The sequence below is a fragment of the Cebus imitator genome, unplaced genomic scaffold (genome assembly GCF_001604975.1).
Source record: "Cebus imitator isolate Cc_AM_T3 unplaced genomic scaffold, Cebus_imitator-1.0 Scaffold83, whole genome shotgun sequence".
In the NCBI taxonomy this organism is placed as follows: domain Eukaryota; kingdom Metazoa; phylum Chordata; class Mammalia; order Primates; family Cebidae; genus Cebus; species Cebus imitator.
Genome location: NW_016107398.1, coordinates 6078676 through 6102511, shown reverse-complemented (window position 1 = coordinate 6102511; position 23836 = coordinate 6078676). Strand labels below are relative to the sequence as shown.

The window sequence follows — 23836 nt, the reverse complement described above, 5'->3', positions numbered from 1 at the left end:
GCTGACCAATATAGTGAAACCCCATCTCTACTAAAAAAAAAAAATACAAAAATAGAAAAATTAACTGGGCGTGGTGGTATGCGGCTGTAGTCCCAGCTACTTGGAAGGTTGAGACAGCAGAATTGCTTGAACCTGGGAGGCAGAGGTTGCAGTGAGCCGAGATCATGCCACAGCACTCCAGCCTTGATGACAGAGTGAGACTCTGTCTCAAAAAAGAAACAACACACACACATACACACACACACACAATGTATAGTTGAGGCAGGAGGAGTGACAGGGACAATGTCAGGGCATTGATAATGAATTCGCGGTGCTACTGTAACGTGCTATGCTTCCAACCTTCTCTCCACCTTGACCTCCAAATTGTTCTCTACCTGGTGTGTCCTCCATGGGAACTGCTTTTATCCTCTTAAGGGGCAGCATTCTGCAGTTCTCAGTTCTCTTTCATTTATTCAACAAATGGTTTTTAGCTCATTTCATGTATCTGGCATTATGCTGGGCTGTTGGGATAAGAAGAATGAATATGGATGGTCCCTGACCTCAGGTAGCTCACAGTCTGAGAGAGACAGAGAACTAGATTATGATACTACAGTATGGCAAGTGCATCGATAAAGATGAGCACGAGTGTGATGGGAACCCAGAAGAAGGACCCCACCTTTGCCTGCTGCAGGGGATGGTGGTAGAGTGGGAGGTTACTTTCTTTCTTCTTTTTTTGTTTGTTTTTGAGGTGGAATCTCACTCTGTCACCCAGGCTGGAGTGCAATGGTGCAATCTCAGCTCACTGCAGCCTCTGCCTCCCAGGTTCAAGGGATTCTTCCACCTCTGCCTTCCTGGGACTACAAGTGTACGCCACCATGCCCAGCTAATTTTTGTATTTTTAGTAGAGCCAGCGTTTCACCATGTTGGCCAGGCTGGTCTTGAACTCCTGACCTCAGATGATCCACCTGCCTCAGTCTCCCAAAGTGCTGGGATTAAGGCATGAGCCACTGCACCCAGCAGCGGTGGGAGGTTTCTTGAAGGAAGTGAAGGCTGAGTTCTGACAGAGAAGAAGTTATTCTGTAAAGGAGGGAGGGTTTTTCAGGCTTAAGGAACAGCATGTGCAAATAACATGTTCAGAGAGAGCCAGGGACATGAATGGAGTTCCTTATGGCTGGATGTAGGGTTGGAGAAGTTGGGGGAGGGGAAGGATTAGATGGAAATAGTGATTAGGGAAGGACTAGATCATGAAGGGCTTTGTCTGTGATTTATTATGGGTTTAAAACTCCCTTCTGAGATAGAGAAGAGCTATTAAAGTATGTAAGTGATGTCATCTTTGTATTCTAGGCTGGTCTTTCTGGCTTCAGTGTAGAAAATGGGCTAGTGTGGTAGGCCAAAGAGCAAATACAGATACACAGACCAGCAGAAATCACTAGACTTGAGATGGCAGTGGCCAGAAGTATGGGGAGCAGTGGAGATGGAGAAGAACAGAGATTGGAGAAGTAGCAAAGGGGCTGGTGTGGTGAGAGGGAAGGAGGGCATGGAGCATGATCTGAGGTTTTGGCTTGGGCCACTGGGATGTTGACAGACAGGAAGCATGGCAGGAAAAATGGGGAAAGGATAAGGATAGATTCCACTGGGTGAACATGAGAGGCTTATGGGCCCTCTAGGTGGATGTTCTGAAGGCAGTTGGATGCGATGGGTTCAGAAGATTTGAAAGTCATTAGCATAAGATGGTAATTCAAGTCATGGAGTGAAGGAGATAGCCTAGGAACAGTGTGTAGATAGAGGAAGAAGTGGAGGGGCCCAGGAGAGAACTCCAGGGAGCATCACTATTTAAGAGGCAGGCCAAGGAGGAAGGGCCAGAAAGTTAAGAAGGAACAAAGAATGTGTCCTGGAAGACAAAGGAAATGATTTCAGAAAATGTTGGAATGGCCAACAAAGCCTAATGCTGCTAAGTAAGGTAAGAACTGAAAAGCATCTCCTGCTTTAAGTATCAAGGAAGGGAGGTATCTGTGACTTTTGGCAAGAATAGTTTCATGGAGTGAGGGAGGAAGCCAGATTTCAGTGAGTTGAGGAGTGACTTGAGTATGGGATGAAGAAGCCACCGTGAATGTAGACACATACACTGTATCTATTTTTGCATTAGGAGTGGAGGGCTGAAGTCATCTTACTTCTCAGTTCATGATCATTTTCTAGGCAAGACTCTGCTCTATGGTTGGTTGGTTGATTGATTTTCTTTTATTTCCATTTTCCTTTTCCATTCCCTTTACTCCACCTAAAGACAACCATTTTTATGTGTTCAAGAGTTTTCCCTTAATTTGCAAATGTCCTTGTATGGGTATTGGCTATGTGCACATATTTTTAAATTATGTAAATAATGTTATAGATTCATTCTGTTTCTTATGTATTTTGTTCAGCGCTATGTTTCTAAGATCCTCCAGCATTGCCGTGTGTCCTCCACGTGTTCATTCACTGCATTTTACCTGTTCCTGCCCCAGTGGTGGGCACAAGCTTATTTCCACATCCCCGCCATCAATGCCTCAGTAAGCATTCTCCCATATGTCCCCTTCTAGACCTGTTTGAGTAGAGTCACACTTAGCCTGCCTGAGTCCAGAATGGCTGGGCCAGTCCACACTCCCACCAGCAGTACACAAGGCTACCCCTGTCCACATCAGCGTTACATGCAGCATGCTTCAGCTTGCTAATATTTGCCTGTGGGGTCTCCTTGTTTTAATCTGCATTTCTCAGGCCACTAATGGGCTTGAGTATCTCTCTTCTTAGGGTTTTAGCTTTTTAGATTTCCTCTTCTGTGAATTACCCATTCATGTCCTTGGCAACTTTGTCAATAATGTTGGCTCTGAAAGAAAGGAGAGAGAAGATGGCAAGGATGAGTTTTGTTAGATGAGAAAGACTTGTGCATGTTAAAATGAAGTCAGAGAAGAGAAAAAGCTAGAGATTCATGTTTCTCCCAGGATTTGAGGAATGTAAAGATCTGGTCTCCTTTGCCAGTAGCAGTGAGGTTGGTGGGGAGGAAGAGAGACTGAAGAGGGGGAGTGGGTGCTTAGGTCACCACCAGCTCTCCCTGAGCCCATCTTTCCTGCCCCGTTTACTTGAGGCGGAAAAGAGACAGCAGGGGATCCATGGGGTTGGACAGGAAGGAAAAGGCAACCTCACTCAGATTCTGAGAACATACTGAACATGTATTTCTAAATGTTTGAAAATTGTATTTGCTTTAAATGTGAAGGGATGGGAGAGGTAGCTAAATATCAGTGTATGGGATGTGGCATAAATAAAGTTGTTGAGGCACATGACACCATGGTGGGGACAGGGGACATGTGAACCCTCCTGACTAGAGCAGAGTTCACATAAAGGAGAGTGTGAGTTCAGCACCAAACGGTGTGGGGCTTTGGATTGGGCTGTGCTGCTGAAAGCTTACAGAGTAGGGATGTGTCAGCATGAAGGGCCATGCAGGAGGGATTGCGAAGGGGCTGAGCATGGACAGAGATGGACCACGTGGGAAAGGATGAGGGCCTAAGTGAAGTAGAGCTCTAAAACATAAAGAAATGATGAATGAAAGACCCTTTCAGAGGCTTAATGACTGGCCTTGGTGATGAATAAATATTGAATAAGTTGCTCAATACACGTACATGGGATAACTGAGTGCGTGGGTCAGGGAATATGGTGGAATAGAGGGGTTTAAAAAGGCTCCAGAGTTTGAGATTAGGTCTGTAGGAGGAGGATAATATTTACTACTATGTCCCAGGCCCAGTATAGGTACTGGAGTACAGTAATGAAAAAGATAGACTTGGCTGTTGCCTATAAGGAGCCTATGGTCTAGGCATTGAGAGGAAAAGGAAAAAAAAGAGGAAACCGACAGATACATGAATAATTACAATTATGATAAGTGCTATAGAGTTAAGCAGAGTATCAGGGAGACTGAAGCTAACAGAGCGGGGAGCCACCTTAGATAGGGTGACCAGGAAGGACTTCCACAAGGAAGCGATGGCTAAGAAGAGACCTGAGGAATGAGAAGGAGCCAGACATGCAGAGATGCTCCAGGAACTGTCCCGGGCAGAGGGCACAGCATGCACAAGAGCCCTGAGCTGGGGAGGATGCTTCAAGTTTGAAGAACTGAAAGAAGTCTGGCAGGTTACCTGTAGCGAGTGTGGGGAGATGAGCTTGGAGAAACTGGGAAGGGCATTAGGACCATGGGAAGGGGTTCACTTTTATTCTAGGTTCCAGTTGTGCCTAGGGCATATGACTGTATTTTACAAATTTAATTTATTACTAACTGTCAATGTTATCAAAGTTTTTATCATACAAAATTTCAGGCATGTATAAAAGTAGAGAGATCAGAATCACGAACCCCCGTTAAGTAGATCACTCCAAGTCAATAACCAGCAAGTGGTTTCCCACTTGTTTCATCTGCTTCCTATTTTGCTGATGCACATTTAAGCAAATCCCAGACATCATGTCATGTCCCCCACTGCATTTTTGAGCATTGCAAAAAAAAAAAATTACTTTCTTACATAACTGTAATGCCATGATCGCATCTAACACAATTGACTAATTCCTAGGTACCAATCAATATTGAGTCTGTAATTCAGATATCCCTGATTGCCTCAAAAATGTGTTTTGGTAGTGTTTTTTAAAATTCAAGATCCAAACAAGGTGCATTATATTTGATTATTACATCTCCTGAGTCTCTTTTGATCTATAGCAGTCCTCACTCCCTGCCTCTTTTTTGTCTGTTTTAATGCCTCTGACTTGTTGAAGAAGCTGAGTCAGTTGTCTGTAGAATGCCCTACATTCTGGGTTTGTTTCTTTGCTTCCTCATGTTGTTATTTAACTTGATTTCCTATAATTCCTGTAAATGGGAAGTTAGCACTAAAGCTTAATTATTAATAAATTCAGGTTCAACTTTTTTGGCAAGACTGTCAAAGGTTATGATGTCCTTCATGTTGCACTGTGTCAGGAGGCACACAGTGCCTAATTGTCCTGTTCTTGGTGATACTAAGATTCACCAGTGAGTTCAGGTGTTGAAAACTTGATCCCTCCATTGTAAAGTTCACCCATCAACCCATTATCTGATGGGTTTTTTAAATCTTTTCTGAATCAGTTATTACATTAGAAATATCATTTTGATGATAACGTCAAACAAATTATTCCAATTTATTCTTGACTATTTCCAATGTTGAGACCTCACTACAACGTTGAGACCTCACTACCTTCTGTAGTTTTTATCATAGAAGAGAGAAGTTGCTATAGATATTCTTGAAAAGTCCTCATGGAAGAAGAGAAAGTGGGCATCCAACTTTTCAACTCAACTGCCTTTAAATGTTACTTATTCTGGGAGAGGAGGCCAGTGGCTATCGTGAAAGAAGTGAGTTGGGAGAGATAAGAGGAGGTAGGACTGGTTCATAACTGTCTGTAAATGTAGATATTGAGCCCAAGAATCCCAACAGAGGATAATGTTTGAAAACTGTTAGGTTGGTACAAAAGTAATTGTGGTTTTTACCATTGAAAGTAATGGCAAAAACCACAATTACTTTTGTACCAACCTAATATGCATATAAGAGTATCATCTCTCCCCTCTCCTTTAATGGTTCCCAGTAGACATTTGCCTCTGTGCAGGATGTGAAGTGCTGATAGATGCTGTTGTTATGATAAAAGTTTATTGGGTCAGTCCCTACATCAGAGCTGAGAAGCACCTGTTCCCCAACCAAATCCTGTAAGAACTATCAGAGCCATGATCCCACCCACTCCCACTCCTCTTCCAGCAGCTGCAGCATAACTGGAGTCAGTTCTTGGTAGGAGATTTTTCCATGATGAAGGTGAACAAGTTGTGACACGTAAAGCCCCTGTCAGGTGACAGAAACTGGAGTAGAAGTGTCTGGTAAAGGCCTTACCAAATAGCAGTGGACTAGAATGGCCAGGATATTGAAGATGCGTGGAGATTCCCTGATAGTAGCAACCATGGGTAGTAATCCTGGGACTTTAAGCACTGCAAACCACAGTTCATCAGTGATGGACTAATAGCCAGGCTTGGTTGGGATAGGAACTGCAGTGTGAAAAAATAGAATGTGTTCTGGGGAGGGGAAGTGGCTTGGTCCAGGAACTGCTGGTGGTGTCCATCTGCTGGAAAGGCCACCCATAGGTGGCATGCTTATCTGGGCCACATAGTTAACCCATGGTACTGAAACTCCCTGATTCTGCTCTCCTGGTAGCCCCGTGCTCAGTCTTAGCCATATTGAGACTGAGCTGTAATTTATAGGTGGAGATGTCTGGTAGGCAGATGGAGGTGCCAGACTAGAGCTTGCGAGTAGGGAGGAGGTTCGGGTGCAGACAGATTTAGAGTAAGTACTCTGCACTGAATATCTTGTTGCTTCTCATTCTAGTGAGTGTGTGCACCTGTGTTTCTGTGTAGTTGACTATTCTTTAAGGTGCCTGTGAATATGCAATGTGATTATGATCAGAGGGAGAGGAGGGATGTTCCTTTTTTGGTGATATATTGGCAGGAAAATTACCAGAGAAGCTTCAGGATTTAATGTCCTGACCAGGTTGCCACAATACCAAATTATGTTAAAAGCAAGTTTGAGGTGGCATAAGAGGGCAGGACAAACTAGAAAGCAGGTGAGAGGGTCAAACCTTACAGCCAGAGAGAAAATAACAAGAGAGTGGAGGGAGCAATACTGTTTAAGGAAGACAGTGTCCTTGCTATTGCAATAGGCTGCTCCTCAGCCCCGCATCACCCTGTATTCCCCCCATTTCCCACTTTGGAAGTAGATCTTTGTGCTTTGTTGCGTCTCATTTTTGTGAGGCCCAGGGAAGAGGAGAGGATGCTGTTTGCTTTGTTGGGGGACTAGAGGATGGAGAAAAGAGAAGAGCCACCTCTTCTGCACAGCGCTTTGGGGAGGACTGACATGGGTCCTAGCTTGGGCTCCATCAGCACACTCCAAGCTGGGAGAGGAGCTACCACCACTACTTTCTCAGTTCTTAACCAATCTGGGGAGTAACTGGACATAGCACATGAGGTTGAGGCTCTGAGCCTAGCATCCGACCTCAGAGGTAGACATGAAGGTTGGAGCTGTGGGTGCATCAGTTTTATTGTGAAATGCATGCATCAGTACACATTCTTTGTGTGAGTTGAGTGCTCTGTGTGATCCTATGAGCTTTTCAGTGCTGAGCTGTGGGCAAGTCTAGCGTCCTATCCTACTCAAAATATAGCCTGGGGTCAAGGGGTGGCAGAAGGTAGGTAAGGATGACTCTGGACTGTACATTTGGAGCTACTGGACGAGCAGGTGGATGGATGGATGGGGCAAGTGGACCTCCCTGGGCACAGAGTCACACAGACAAGAGAAGACTCACCTATACTTGACGTGGGTCAGGTGGGTTCAGAGAAGGAATTTTGGGGGACCTGTGGGTAAATCAGGGAATGAATGGGACAAGGAACTTCTTATGCCTTTTTTCCTGGGTTTACTGATGGGCCTGATGTGGAATTTAAGGTCTAATTTTAGCCATGTATTTGCGGTCTTCTATGACTCATGGAAGGCCACTCTAGATGTGCAGATGACTTATATCTTTGAAAATGAGACCAGATTATTTCATCTCCAAGTTCCCCCCAGGTAGCAACTTAAATGTCATTTCCATGACTCTGCATTCGATTAGGTGTCCCCACCATGAGCCCCATCATAGGCTGCTTTTTCTTTAGTCATGGTGGTCTCTTTATAGCCAGGCTTTTGAAGGGCCATGGTAACAGTATGGAAAAAGACATGGTGACACTGAGGATGGGTTGTCTGGTTTTGGACAGGCATACCTTCATGTCTGTTTTTTGTTAACTATCTGTAGCTTTCCTGTTTTCCGATTTATTTCCTTTCTGCCTCTCACAGCTGATTCTCCGAGAGCTTCTGACCTCCGTGCCCTGGCCAATCCCATGACCCCCTTGACTCTGATGGAATGCCATCTGGGAAGGGGCTGGGATGGGCACGGCAAGGCAAGAGGGGCACAAGGAAAGGGGCCTCACTTTCATTCCTGAATCATCTTTCCTTGGTGTTTGTTTTCAAGGACCTGACTCTTTCCAAAACAAAAACAAAAAAAAACTCCAGCTGTATATTTAGACACACACATACATCTCTTCCCATTCCTGGCAGAGCTGCTGCCCGGCTGCTGCCTTCTTTGAGCCGTGGCCGCAGGAGAGATGGCGTTTTTAAGCAGGATGAATTGCTGTCGAGCTGCCGCCCTCCTGCACACGGGGCCATCAATCTTGTCTTGAACGCTGGGGCTGCTGGTTGGCCTCCTCAGGCTCATCTTTCTGGGGCAGAATTATTTACGGAGCCACTGCAAAGGTAATCTCACTCTCCAGCCCCATGGCCTGGGCCTCTCTCAGCCACTCTTAAAAATAGCCCAGGATGAATAAGGAGAGCCAGGGTCCAGTTACTTCCTGCACTCAAGGTCTGATCTCACCTCACCTCCTGCACCTGGCAGCTCAGCCCTTCTCAGGGGCTGCTGGACAGGCTTGTGGCCCTGCAGGAGATGGTCAGCGTGTCAGTCCTTCTCTGGCTCAGAGACTAAGTCAGTGGTAGTTTCCCCTAAGGGAAGTAGCGAAAGACGTTGGTCTGGGAGTCTGGGGGATCCTTCTCAGCTGTGGTTGTCCAGCCAGTTGGGTGTGAAATCTCAGCCCTGGAAGCAGCAAGTCCATCTGCAGAAGAGGACAGGCTGTTCAGAGGGATGAGGTTGGCCTTGGGCACAGGCCTGGCATCGTGGGGCATACTGTGTTCGGGATGATGACTGGTTTTTCCCATCTTGCACTTTCCCTTCTCTTGAGTGGCAAACATTTTTGCCAAGCCGTGGTGGCTGGGAAATGCCATCTGTCCCCGTGCACTGTGTCCTTTCCCCTCCTGCCTTCCCAAAACCTGTCCGACCGGGGGGATGAACCAGGCCCCAGTTTGGCCTTTGGTCCCAGCCACTGCAGTCATTACCCGGATGACCTTGGGGAGGCCTCCTCTTGCAGCAGGCCTTAGTTTTCTCCCAAGGCAATTGGGGCAGGTAATCCTGGCTCCTGTCTCACCTCAAAAGGATGTGGTGTGATTGATTCATCAGGTTGGGGAAAATGCAGTCTGAATTCAGTCTGTATCTGAAAAATAAGGCTGTAGCCCTGCTGCCATCACGCTTGGGCTGGTGAATGTGCTTTAGTGCTTCTGCAAGCGTGTGCCTGGTGGGTGTACGTGTGTGTGCTGGTGTGTGTCAGCGTGTTGGAGGTGAGCCTGTGTGTGTGGTATGGGTGCACACACCCACAGAGGGAGTGCTCTCCCTCACAGCTCACTGGCTGTCCACACCCGTCACAGGTCTGCTTCATAGCCTCCCCACCTCCCACTTCACTCTCTTGGATGTGAAGGCTCTGGGTCCCCTGTTTTCATATACAGTTGATCTTGGAGTCCCATAAGCTCCACAGAAAGAGGACCGAATGACAGGTACAGATGAAGAAAGCTACTCGTTTTCCTAAGGCTCAGAACATTGAAGACTGAGCCTGGCCCCCCTGGCCTCTTCCTCACTTTTCTCCCCTGACTCCACCCCTGCCTTCCTGTTACTTCAAAAGGTTCCCAAAACTTGCTGTGCTCTTTCTTACCTTCAGGACTTTGCACCTGCTTTGGTTGGACTCTTGTCCCTTTGCTTGGATGCTTGTCCCTTCCCACCTGTGTTCCCTCCAAGCTTCCTTTAGGAATAAGCTTCAACTCCCCGTCCCTGACACCAGCCCCTGCCGAATCCCCACCTTAGCCGGCCATGATACACATCACACCTTCTTGTAGTTGCTTGTTTAATTGTGTGTCTCCACCACCAGAATCCAAGCCCTATGAGGACATGGCCTTCCTGTCTTACTTGCTTTTGCCTAATACAGTACCTGCCACCTAGTTGGAGCTTAGTACATATTTGAATTAATTGTGAATGAATGAATGCATGAGTGAGCAGGAATGATTGATGGCGGGTGAGGGAGGACCCAGTGCTCCTGATGCTCTGGTTCATTGCATGGACTTGCAATGGATGGTTCATTTATTTGTGGGATGCCCCGACTGCCACACGGTTGCTTGATGGAACAGAAGGCTCCTCTGGGCTGCTTGGCCTGTCCTGGGATTCAGCAGAAGACCTCATCTGAGCACCTGGTCACGCTTCAAAGAAGCCCTAAAATGCGAGGTCTGCTTTCTGAATATCAGCGGCTGGGAAGGGACTCAGAGGGCTCTCGGGAAGCCTCTGTGAGGAGCGAAGTATCCCCAAGGCAGCTATCCCAGGCTGGTGGTGTCAGTGGTGGCTTAACTCTCGTCCATTTCTCCCCATGGTTCCCATTTGGGTCAGACTCAGCCGGCTTCCATCTTCTCCCCTCCCCTGGCCTGTCCCCATCACCCCCACCAGGTTAGGTCCTGGCCCAGTGCGCAGGGTAAGGGTTGCTCTCCGCAGCTCATGCCCCACAGCCTCTGGCTCCTGGGAGAGCTTCCTCTCTCCCCGGGTGCCCCCTGCAGCAGGGCGGCGGGTCTGGAGGAAGTGGCTGGCTGCGACTGACGTCTCCACCTGCTGGCCGTCCTGACCCTTGCTACATGCAGCTCTCGGTCCCCACCGCTGCCGCCGGTACTGTTGCTGCTGCTGCTGCTGCTGCTGCAATATTTTATAACAAACGACCCAGAGACCCCGGTAGGAAAGCATGCCGAGGCAGATGACACAGTGTGCTGCTCCCACCAGGATCTACTCACATGGGATGCTCCGAATAAGTTTCCCCTGAGAAAAAGTCCAAGGAGGTAGGGAGCTAACCCTCTGACTGTGTTGCTGTCCCCCAGGGACCCTTCCATGAAGACTGAGGCAGGCGGAGCTGCTGAGAGCCTGCTGACATGACATCGGCCACAGAGTTTGAAAACGTGGGCAACCAGCCACCATACAGCCGTATCAATGCCCGCTGGGATGCCCCAGACGACGAGCTGGATAATGACAACAGCTCAGCCAGGCTCTTTGAGAGGTCCCGGATCAAGGCCTTGGCAGGTACCGTTTGGGGCCGCAGGGGTTGGAGGGCATACCTGAAATTACAGGGTTCAGACCCTCCCCACCTAGTGTGAATCTTCCATGTGTGTTGGGTGAGCCCTGGCATGGCAGTGATGGAGACGTGTTTGCCGGGCTCAGGGAGGTGGGGTCCCCTTGGGAGGGAGCACAGGCTGGGGCAGCCTCTGCCCCCAAGGGCCTCTGAGAAGTAAGGAGGTGCTGGAACTGGGACCAGGTGGGGCCTGCCCTCTGCCTCTGTCCTGAGTGACCTGTGGCAAAGTGAGAAGTACAAGAAAGTCTGGAAAAACAGTGTCTGAGGGCTGGACAGCTGGGCACAGGTGCATGGGGCCTCCTGGTGCATCCCGATTTCCTGCCTGGGCCTGGAGAGAGGAATTATCATCGTCCTCTCTCTGGTCCCAAAAGGAGTGATTGGATAGGAAATTGAGAGCAGTTAACATCCTCCCCGCTGCCTCAGGAAGGATTTTCTTGATGAAACCTTTCATCCTTAAACTGGAATTAGATTTTTGCTTAGCAGGTTCATAATAGATCTCCCTGCTCTCACTTTCTCTCTCTGCCTCCCCCGTGTGTGTGTGTGTGTGTGTGTGTGTGTGTGTGTGTGTGTGTCCCAAGAATCAGACCTCAGCCAGCAGGGGGAGGAGAAGCCATTTCTACTAGAGATTTAAGATATTCTCCACCCCCACCCTCTCTCTCTCTTTTGCTGTGTGTGTGTGTGTGTGTGTGTGTGTGTGTGTGAGAGAGAGAGAGAGAGAGAGAGAGCGCGCATGAGAGAAGGAGGGCAGGGGTGGAGAATATCTTAAATCTCCAGTAGAAATGGTTTCTCCTCCCCCTGCTGGCTGATATCTGATTCTTGGGATTTTTTTTTTCCAACTCCTGTGACTATTGCCTCCCTGAACTTGACCCAGGGTAACTATATTCCGACCCTAAGTTCTTGGCCAGTAAGAGAGTTTGAGTTACATGGGGTTGTGTGTATGTGTCAGGGGTGGATTCCTTCACTTGACCCACCAGTCAGCAGCCCACACTGGACCTGTTTCCCCATCACTGACTGTTCCCATCTTCCGCCTCCTAAGAAGAGCACAACCTTCCCCATAAACACTTTCTGGAGTGATTCTCCCACTGCCCCCATACCTTATGGCCCGGATTGAAGATCGAAGTAATCCTCTTCCACCCTCCCTCCCTCCACTCAGCTTCCAGATCCCACAGTCCCCGGCTGACTTTGAAGCCTGAGCAGGACCCTGGGCCCCTCCAGAACCATAATGACCTCTCACCTTGGGAGTAAAAGGGGCTTCTCATCCCCGGAAAGGAATGCTGTGGTGTCTCATCTCCCTGGTCATGACAAGTAATCCACTTGGTCTCAGTCATTACCCCTGGTGTCCTTGATCTTTACAAGAAACTCTCTTCTTCCTTCGTCTCCTTCTTACCCTCCTTGATCCCACAACATTCTTCCTTGGTTTCCTTTGGAGACAGACTGTAGCAGTGACCCATTGCTTTTGTGCGTGTGTTAATTTAAGCCTCTTTAAATAATGGTTCCAAACTTGGAACCATTGGCTTTGTCCGTCTGATTTTACCTTCTTTATATCCCTGTCCTGCCTGAATCTAGCTGCAATAACCCTGGTGATCCAGGTGGAGGGAGAGGGGTACCATATTCTGTAAGATTTGCCAAAGCAAGGTAAGAGTGGGGACTAGCCTTTGTGCAGAGATCCTTTTATCTCCTTTTTTTTAGTTGGAGTCTCACCCTGTTGCCCAGGCTGGAGTGCAATGGCATGATCTTTGCTCACTGCAACCTCCATCTCCCAGATTCAAGTGATTCTCTGGCCTTGAGTAGCTGGGATTACAGGCATGTGCCACCATGCCCAGCCAATTTTGTGCATCTTTAGTAGAGCTGGGTTTTCACCATGTTGGCCAGGCTGGTCTCGAACTCGTGACCTTGTGGTCTACCCTCCTTGGCTTCCCAAAGTGCTGGGATTACAGGCAAGAGCCACCACACCCATCCCTTTTGTCTTTTTTTCGGAAACCAAGGTAGATTCTCTTTTAACAGTTACTTTTTGTACTTCTACTATGTTTAAAGCTAAACCCCTGGCCAAGCATGAAAGGGGAAAGGGGAACCACAGAGATGAATTCAATATAGTGTCTGTCTCTTAGGAGTTTATAATCTATTAAGGAATAACGAACTATGTTCACAATTAATTAGCATGCATAGAATTAGAGAAGAACTGTAGGAAGGGCACATAAACAGCAATAAGAGAGGCAAAGAAGATATGCAGGGAGAATCAGGGGACCGTTCATGGAGGAGGCAGCCCTTGAGCTGGGAACTGAAGGGTGTACGCGATTCTGGCAGGCAGAAGGGCCCTGGATTTTTCCAGTTGGCCCGTGTGTATTGCTGCCAGGTGAACCCAGGAGGCAGAGGTTGCAGTGACTCAAGATCACACCACTACACTCCAGCCTGAGTGACAGAGCAAGACTCTGTGCTTAGTGGTCAGTCTTGGTTGATCAGGAAAGAACCTTTGATGACCTTGGCTGTGCCTAGTTGAGCCTACTCCTCACCAGGAGCATGCATCTGACTCACCAGAGAATCTGAATGCCCCCAGGAAGAGGGAAAGCCACAGTGCTTAGAGTTGCATGTAGATTTGCACGCCTGGGCCCCAACAATTCAAAACATCTGGCTAACAAGTAAACATGTTAGCTTGAGGTCCTCTCAAGATTTTCAAAAACAACCTAAGTGGCTTACTGGCTTCCTTCTCCTGAGAATCCACTCTAAGTGGCCTGGGCTTGAGCTAAAGCTTTGGAAAGGTCTAAATCAAGCAGCCAGATGTGCCCATCCTGCTGGGTTGGCAGAATGGAGGAAGGGAATGTGTCAACCTTCCTAGTCTCAACATCTTGACTTTTTTTTCCCTTCAGTACTGTTGCTGGGGCCACCTTAGCAGCTTAGGCAGGGGTCAGCCTTTCAAAAGAGGCATTAGGGAGCAGGAGCTCTCAGCCACTCTCCCACTCACAGGGAGATTAAGGCAAGGAGGGCATTCAGCCCTGAGTTGCCCATATAAGATAGCAGTGATCTGCTTCATAGGTATATGTGGCAAGGCTGGGGAGATTGGCTTGGCATCCTCTTCTGAAATCGATGGACCTGGGTTAAGGAGGAACTTGTCACAAGCTCCAGATTAAATTCAAGTACTGATTCCGCCTCTAATGCCACCACAATGGAGGATCACTGACTCCTTTCCCATTTTTATAAAAATGGGAATGGTAGTACTTTCTCAAGGTTGTTGTGAAGAGCAAATAAGATAGGCCGGGCGCGGTGGCTCAAGCCTGTAATCCCAGCACTTTGGGAGGCCAAGGTGGGTGGATCACGAGGTCAAGAGATCGAGACCATCCTGGTCAACATGGTGAAACCCCGTCTCTACTAAAAATACAAAAAATTAGCTGGGCATGGTGGTGCGTGCCTGTAATCCCAGCTACTCAGGAGGCTGAGGCAGGAGAATTGCCTGAACCCAAGAGGCGGAGGTTGCGGTGAGCCGAGATCGCGCCATTGCACTCCAGCCTGGGTAACATGAGTGAAACTCCATCTCAAAAAAAAAAAAAAAAGATAGTTTATTAAAGTTTTTATTAATAAAAAATGCTAGGTGAATGTTATATAATGTTAGTACTAAGAAAATCTCCCACACGTGTTTCCTGTCCTTTCTCTTTTCCCAACTTCAGACATTCAAGATCATGAGCTTGGTCTTTTTCCTTGCCTGATGTACCTTGGCCTGTTCTAGAACTTGTTTCCTCCTTCTTAACCCTCACCCTCCTTTGCCTTGGAAGTCTGAGTTGGAAGAAAAAGCCAACCAAGGAAACCAGGCTAATGCTTGTGCTTGAGGTTCTGGGCCTTTCCCCTTCCCCCAGACCTGATGCCCATGAGATGAAGCCCCATGCCATACAGGCCTCTCTCTCCATAAGGCCACCCAGTCCAGGACCCTTGCTGTGTCTCTGCCATCTGGCTGGGTGACATGTGAGGCCCAAGAAACCAAAGAATGATGAGTTTCATTAAATGTTTTTCCAGAGGAGACAGTTTCTCTAGGTCCATCTCCATTTAATGGCCTACAGTTGGAAGACCTGAATTTGGGTGACTGGATGTGATCTTTTCTGCCTCTTAAGTAAACTTTCTCCCAACTCCAAAGGAAATACTCTCTATTCTGCCTTTCATACTACTACCAGGTCTTCCTTCCTGAACCTAAAGAAACAAGCCATCTGGCTATTCTGTCCTAGTACATAAAAACCTGACCTCTCGCCAGAATGAATGACTTTCTGTATGAAACTGGGAGTCAGCCTAACTGAAATGAAAGGGAAGATGGGTAGGAAAATGTTGCAGAAGGCTCCTTTAAGGGGGTGGATTTGACCTTGGCAATGCCAAGGGGAGGGCTGGGATCCCAGCAGGAATATTTGCCCTGTAGATCCCTGAGCAGAATTTAGCATTTTAACATCAGTCTCTAAGCTGGCTACGTGACATGAGGTTAAGTAGCAGGTAGCCCTGAGGCTTCTTCCTGGGCTGGAGACCATGCTTCTCTCTTTTGATGACTGCCTCTGGCACCTCCCTACTTTCTGGACCTGTTTTGAGGGATTACAGAAAGAGTAGCAGCTGAAAAGCCCACGTTCCTATCCTTCCAAAAGGTTCCAGCCTTGATGTTTCAATGGGAAGTCTTCCCCCACCATCTCTTAGAGTCCCCCTAATTGTCCACAAATGTCATTTCTTCTCCTTCCTTTTTCCATACTGGGAGCTGCCAGATGAGCCCTCATGGCCATCTGCATGAAGAATGAAGCACTGCAGGCTGCAGGGAACTTACTAGTCAGAATGCCCACCCTCTGTCTCCCTCTCCTCGCCCCAGAGGAGACATCTGCCTGCCTGCACACTCCTCCCCTCCCCTGCACCTGGGTACAGACTCCAGTGACTCCGGTGAGGACACTGCGTCAGGGCAGACATGGCCCAGCTGGAAGAGCAGGGAGTGGAGGAACACTGTAGAAAGACGCCCCAAAACAGAAACCCTGTGCAGCAGCCTCACTCCCCTCTTCTCTCTTCCCTACCCTCCCTCCCTCCACTCCCTGCCTTACCCATGCACACAGCTTGGCATCTGGCATTCCATGTGCTGCCTGCTGCGTGATTTACAGCTCCTCGGCTCGCAGAGGCATCTTCCAGAGCAGGAAGCAGTCCAGAGCCTCCTGAGAAGGGCATGGACTTCTCAGGAGGCTCTGGACCTCTGCACTGAAGAGACAGCTTCATGTTCTTTCTCAGCCTTCCTCCTGTTCTTTGGCCTGTTGAGCAATCACCAAGGGATTGACTAAACAGGGCCTCTCATTTTAAAACCACGTGCACAGAATTGTGTTGCCCACTCAGGTTTTGCCTTTACATTCAAATCCAAGTGGTGCTGCAAGCTGGAGATGACTTTCCTTTCTACCTTGTCTTTTTGTAGCCTTCTTCCTGGAAGTGAGATGAGGCTGAGGGGTGAGGTTGATTGAGGACAATTCCGAGCCTGTTGTGGGGCAGCAGGTGCACTACAGCCTGCGTCCCTGCACTCTGAAGCACATAGTTGCTGTCACTCTGAACCTTCACTGTCTTCTGGACCCACTGTGCACAGGCCCTGAGGTTAAGTTCTGTGGCTGGCAGACCTTCCTCAGGTGCTCCTGCTCCCTGCCCACCTCCTTGGCTGCCAGGAACTCCCTGGGGAGGGTGGTACAGGCCTCTTCCTAACTCTGCTGATGAAAGGCCCTGAGAGTGTCCTCAGGACATGTTTGGCCTCTCCCTCGGGCCCCTTTCCCCTCATGCACATGAAGATGCTGATCTCGGATCCCCTGGTTGCCTAGGAGGGCTTTGTGTCCAGAGGGTGAGTGATTTCTCAGGGAGCAGGGCCTCACCCCAGTGGATGGGCATCCGTACCTTCTCTGTTAAGTTGACAGATTCAGGTTCAGCTGCTGGAGAGCAAGGCACCAGCTGTCCATGGTCCCCATGTCTGTTTCCAGGTACCTGTAACCAGCAAAATAGTCTCATTAAGGGGAGGTTTTTAATGATTTTTCTTCTCAGATTTAAAAACATAAAATGGGGTTTTATTTAGAGACTAAATATTGGGAACATATGCTATCCACAGAAATATCTATAATTGTCAACAATCATTTTAATTTCAGAGAGAAAAATATTGGATCAGCAGCTTTCTCTGGAAGGTCAGCCATAGCGAGATTGTTCCCCTGCACCCAGGCAGGGCACTGTGTAGATAAACCTGCCAGTTACCTGTGCAGATAAACCTGTAAGAGATGCCAGCATGTCACCTGCACTGTGTGGCCCAGAGCAGGTTTTCCCTGCCCAGGACATGACACTTTCCATCGTCCCCTTGCCACTCTTGATAAAAGCTATTCATCCTCTCTCGGAACTCTTTACAGAACCAAGGCTGCTTCCCTTCTATGGGTGACTGCTATCTATCATTGTGAAGATGCTTTATCAAATATTAATACATGGAGGTTAATAATAAGACTCTATTCTCTCCCTGGGCAGTGCAGTCTGAGTGAGCCATGTTAATAGCCTCCTCCATCTTTGGGATGGGACATTTCTGTGGGCTTTGTTCTCAAGAGCAGTCTCTTGACACCAGGCCTTGACTGTGCTTATGGCTCTCAGGAGCAGCCAGCACCCACTCTCCCTGCCCCACGGGTCCCCTGCTGCTTGGCTGAGGAGGTGCCAAGGGTGTTGTTTTCAGAGCATCTGTAGCATTTTTCCATTTTCCCTTTATATCATGTCACTGAGAGAGAGTGACAAGGAGGCTAGTAGCAGCCAAGTCTCCAGGAGCATTTTGCCTCCAAACCCTTTGGCCTTCAGACTCGGAAAAGTAGATCAACCAGAGAATCTCATTTTACAGTCTAGTGAGACAGAGGTAGATCAAATAATCCCACACGTCTGTGTACATAGACACATGTGCACGGCAAATTATGATAAATGCTATGAAGATTTGCTGGGAACTGTAAAGTTTGTAACATAAGCTGCAGCTCAGCTCAGGGGATAAGTATGTTTGAGTCAGGGCGCAGGGTGGGTGGAAGTAATGGGGGGCAGGCAGGGGCCACCTCACAGGCCTGATAGGCCACTGGTGTTGCCAGGGTCCTGGCAGGAAACAGAAGAAAACTCAAAAGGGGCAGCTGTGGAGTTTAAGAAGGGAATTCTTTGCAAAACAGTGGTGGGGTTGAAGGGTCCGAGAGAGGGGGCATTAGCTGTGGGCCACAGGACGGGAGCTGAGCCTTCAGTAGAGGGCGGAGGGCAGGAGTTGCTGCCAGCCCATCAAAGTACTTTCATCAGGGAAACGACAGCTTAGATTTGGGTTTTCAGAACTACTAAGGATCACCCTCTGTAGAGAGAACAGGTTATGGGGAGGCTGTGCAGAAGTCTCATAAAGATAAGACAGTGTTTGAGCTCATAGTTGAGGAGAAAATGGTCTACCAGGCACTATTATTCTTCTGTCTTCCTGCCGCTGTCACGAGGAGACCTTGATCAAGTCACTTTTCTGCTCCTCGGGGCCTCGTTATCCCTACCTGTAACACCAGGGTCTTGAACTAGATGATGCCCAAGGCCCTTCCAGCTCTGACAGTCTGAGCAGAAGCCACCCATGGAGTGGTGTTGACAATGTGCCTCTTTACCCTGAACCATGTAGCTTTGGTTCCTGGCTTGGGGAAGGGAACAGATCCTTTTCAGCAAATCAGTGCTTCTCCAGAAACAGTCTCTGTTCACTAAAGACATCACTTAGGCTGAGGCCAAGTCTTGGACCATCTTGACTTTTGCAGCAGATGTTCTCAGTGAGCGGAATCTCTGTGCAGCCACCACCTGCATGCAAGACAACAATGCCTGATATTTGTCCAGCTGCTTCGTGTTCTAGGTGCTTTTGTTCAGGTGATTTCCATGACCCTTCACCCACTCTGTGAAGTGGGCAGGGTATAGCTGTTGTCATCCCCTTAGAGATGAGGAAGGTTGTGGGGAAGCTGTCCAGGAAGTGGCCAGGACAGGACTAGGATCTCAGGATTTTAAAGTCATTGTAATGCTGCTTGGGCTGCAGCCCTCAGGCCCTTTTGAATATTCTTCATTGCTACATTATGTGCTCCTTCGTGCCCAACCAGAAACGCCCCTTCCCATTTTTCCTTCCAACACCGGCCTTTTGAGCCTCCTTAATCAAAACCTCGAAGCATGTCTGCTTCTGTCTTACATCCTCCAAATACTGTCACCTGCCAGGGGCAGCCGATCCCTGTCTGTGGTGTTTTCCAAATCAGCTCCTGTCATTTCATTGCCATAGTTAACACGTCAGTGGGGCCACATCCCCTTAAGCAGAGACTTCTGCAGCTGCCCCTGAGCTGCTTTTCCCAGCTCCTGCCTCTCCCCTGTCCAATCCCATTTACACAGGGCAGTTAGAATCTTTGTCCTCCAGCACACTTTTGGGAGGTGCCGCTTTACTTAGGAACCTCTGGACCATAATGTTCACATTCCCTAGACTGTCCTGCAGCTGCCTTGCTCTGGCTAAATTCACTGCTTCCCACCCCGAAACCTGCACACATGTACACACATGCACACACACATACACACTTGCCAGTTGCCACCTGAGGGGCTTTGGATATGACCTCCTTTTTCCTCCCTGCCATTCTAAAACCATTATCATCTTCAAACTCCGGTTGATAATGGTTTTAGCCTTCTTCAAAAATTTAAAAAAAAACTTTTTTATTTAAACTGATCTGTGATAACCTGTTTTCTTTTGCAATAATATATAAAGATCCTATTTTATTTAAAAATGCAATAGAAGCCAGTGAAGTGGCTCATGTCTATAATCCCTGCACTTTGGAAGGCCAAAGAGGTTGGTCAGGAGTTCAAGACCAGCATGGCCAACATGGCGAAACCCTGTCTCTACTAAAAGTACAAAAAATTAGCTGGTGTGGTAGCACAATGTCTGTGATTCCAGCTACTTGGGAGGCTGGCGCACAAGATTTGAACCTGGGAGGCAGAGGTTGCAGTGAGCTGAGATCGTGCCACTGCACTTCAGCCTGAACAACAGAGGAAGACCCTGCTTCAAAAAATAAATAAATAAATAAATAAATAAATAAATAAAAAGGTGATTACTTTGATATCTTTTAAACATTTTTATTAACAAGAATATATTTAATATAGAAAAGATGAGAAAAACAGATAAAGAAAACCAGAGATTTTGTTAAAGTCTCATATAGACACTTTAATGTCTATAGATATATGACTATAGATCTGTGTATGTCTATATATATATATATTTTTTTTTTTTTTGAGTTGGAGTTTCAAAAAAAAAAAAAAAAGACTGGAGTGCAATGGTGTAATCTCAGCTCACCACAATCTCCACCTCCCATGGGTTCAAGCAATTCTCATGCCTTGACCTTCCGAGTAGCTGGGATTACAGGCATGCGCCACTATGCCCAACTAATTTTATAGTTTTAGTAGAGACAGGGTTTCTCCATGTTGGTCATGCTGGTCTCGAACTCCTGACCTCAGGTGGCTCGCCCGCCTCAGCCTCCCAAAGTGCTGGGATTACAGGCGAGCCACCATGCCAGGCCAGGACTGTGTATATATTAAATGTTACCTATAATATTATAATCTTAGAACCTCTTTCATGTAACAATATACTATGAATATCTTTTCATGTCAGCAAATATGCAAATTATCATTTTAATGGCTATATTGTCTCCCTTTGCATTACTCTACCCCAAGCTCAGCCTCGCCTCTCAAGTAGCTGGGATTATAGGCGTGCACTACTGCCCCCTGCTTCTGACCACTTTGAAAACATTCTTATGGGCTTTATTCTTGCATTTGCATTTTAAGATATATAGTAAGCAGCCTAAAGTTCCATCTTAGAATCATCCCCGCTATATCGCAAATCCTTAAGGGTTGGGGAAATAGCTGTTCACAAAACCAGTGTGATGAAAATTGGTTGAAAGGAAAATTCCTCCCCAAACTACAGCTAGTGCTCGACTTACGACCACGATTGGTTCCGACAGACCCGTCGTAACACGATTTGGTCGTAAGTTGAGTAGGCTGTATGTACAGTACTGTGAAATAATGTTATAAAAATCTTTAGGTCATATTTTATCATAATTTTCTTTCATTATTGTTATATATCATAATTTTCTTTGTTCATTTTATGCCATTTGTATCATCTCTACACCATTTTGTTTCTTATTTTTACATTCGTCAGGTTTAAGTAAAACGCTGCATTACCAGTACAACTGGTTTAATATTTGCAAAACATACAAAAATACAAAATACAGGTGTAAAAAATACCACAGGAAACATTTTCCCAATTGCAAAACATATCAAAATATATAAACATGTGCAAAACATTTTATTGGCTGCTGGTGCTTGGCTGCGGATCGTTGATGTCGTCATCTGAGGCAGCAGTTGGGGTTACCGGAGTTGGTTTTTTCATAAACATGGTGAGCTTTGTTTGAATTGTATGTTTCTTTTTTTCTTCATAAATTTCACGATACAGACGAAACACATCGTGCGCCATCCATTCAATCCTTGCAAATCGTTCGATGTTTGGGTCCATTGCTTCAAAATGTATAAGAAGTTTATTGGGAGGGGTTTGATGAAAAATATCCAAGACACAAAACACAAATTGCTGTACCAAGTCTGGGATAACAGTTGAAATGGTGCACGCGGAGATGGTAGTGCTGCCGGAAGCTGGTCCACACTGTCGTATGCCCAGCTGGGCAATGTTTGCGCTGCCAGACGCGGAGCAGTCGTGGCTAGCGATTGTGGTCGTAAAGTCTAATGGTCCTAAGTTGCATAGGTTGTAAGTTGATCAACACCTGTTGTTAAACAGAAATGGCAGAATTTGTGCCACCATCATTTAGGATGTGTCCCTGAGGCTCTGCCCCGTGCTAGGCTTTATAATGGATTGGCATCTGTGTCACTGAGGTTTGTCACAGGTTCATGGCTGTTAAAGTACGGCTCACTCTGGTTCCCTAAGCTCTTGGCTTCCTGGCATGAGAAGGCGAGAAATCCCAAATTGTGAACCTGCAATGAAATGACTGTTTTCAGAAGGCTCGTGGTCCATGGGCCTCCCGTGGCTCCTTTTCTCCTACTTGTCTTTCTGACCCCCTAGATTTACCTGTAGCTTAAGGCTGTGAGCGAGTGAAAACGCAGACTTCCTTGAGAAGAAAACTTTTTTTGACTTTTCATCTATTAGTCCTCAGGTTTTATGAACTTTATATCCTATTTTTCTTTATGACATCTGTTGTTTAGTATTATAAAAGCAATGATGCCCATTACAAATATTTTAGAAAACATAGAGAAGCAAAAAAGAAAAAAAGTTACCCACAATTTTGCCATCCAGCTGTAACAACACCCAGCATTAGCTGTTTTCTATGCATAGAGGTCTCCAAGACTAGGCCCATACTATATAGAAGGTTTGGTAACCTGAATTTTCCTCTAGAGTGCATTTTAATATCCTTTCCTGTCATTGAAAGTTCTTCAACAAGCTTATTAGTATCCTCATTAATATACCAAAATATTAAATTATTCTCTTGTTTTTGATTATTTAGGTTGCTATTTTCTATTTTGAAAGTAAATTTTTTAATAAAAAAAGGACGGAGAGGCACAAAGACCATGAGGAATTTAATAGAAAGTCACGGAAGCAATAAATAGATGGACCCAGAAATGGGAGATAAAGCTTCCAAAGATAAGATATTTCCATCTTACCATTTGGCTGAAGGAAGTTCCTATTTTTAAAATAGCACCACTAGGAACTTTCAATGGTGAACTTCCCAGATGCCTGTGACATCAGGAGGTGACACAGGTCCTGGAGTGGGCAGGGCTGGCGGCTAGTGTGCTGCTCACCAGGAAGAGAGGAGGGAGGTGATGGAGGAGCCATGAGGAAGCCTGGAGAAGGAGTAACACAAGAAAGGGACTGAGCCTCAACCCTGTGGGGAGACATTTATGCTTTAAACCCCCTTAGGGAATATTCAGAGGGTAGAACCTCAGACAGTAGCCATGTGGGGTTCGGGGAGGCGGATTGTTCCTTGCTCCTTACAGACCTCACTCCCTTTTTGCATTCAGGGTCCAGTGCTCCTGCTACCAGCCTTGCTCTCTACTTTTCACTTCTCTTGTGGGCTCAGGTGGTTAAAGATGCTTATGATTTTTGCCTGGTGAAAAATCCCTAAGGCAAGAAAGCACACAGGAACTAGGCTATCTTGGAAAAAGGAATAAAAGAAAAACATGGTAATATTTTCTTTAGGCTGAACATGGTGGCTCATGCCTGTAACCCCAGCACTTTGGGAGGCCGAGGTGGACAGATCAGGTCAGGAGTTTGAGACCAGCCTGGCCAACATGGTGAAACCCTGTCTCTACTAAAAATACAAAAAATTAGCTGGGCGTGGTGGCAGCCACCTGTAATCCCAGCTACTCCGGAGGCCAAGACAGGAGAATCGGGTGAACCTGGGAAGTGGAGGTTGCAGTGAGCCAAGATAGTGCCATTGCACTCCAGCCTGGGCGACGCAGCAAGACTTTGCCTCAAAAAAAAAAAAAAAAAAAAAAAAAAAAAAAAAAAAAAAAAAAAAGAAAAGGAATTTTTATTTCTGTTTTGAATCAGTAATATATACACCCAGTGAGTAAAACTCAAAAGCTGCAAAAGGGCAAATAACAAGTTTTATGCCCACCTCAGTCCCACAACCTATGTTAATCATTTCTTATGTATCTTTCCAGGAATATTTTATGTATACATAAGCACATGGTCTATATTGTTTTTCACCAGCTATAGTTTTGTTTGTTGTTGTTGTTGTTGTTTTCTTTTTCTTTTCTTTTTTTTTTTTT

At 46.8% G+C, this 23836-nt stretch overlaps 1 protein-coding gene across 3 annotated transcripts in view; it reads left to right on the top strand.

Moving 5' to 3' along the window:
* The window catches only part of SPTB (spectrin beta, erythrocytic), a 138563-nt gene that overhangs the window by 47241 nt on the left and 67486 nt on the right, over positions 1–23836 (top strand). For all 3 annotated transcript variants that reach the window (XM_017533992.2, XM_037740454.1, XM_017533990.2), the window contains one exon: positions 10803–11001. In XM_017533992.2, coding sequence (XP_017389481.1) covers positions 10854–11001 — 148 coding nt within the window. In that variant the 5' untranslated portion in view covers positions 10803–10853. The remainder of the gene's footprint in view (positions 1–10802; positions 11002–23836) is intronic.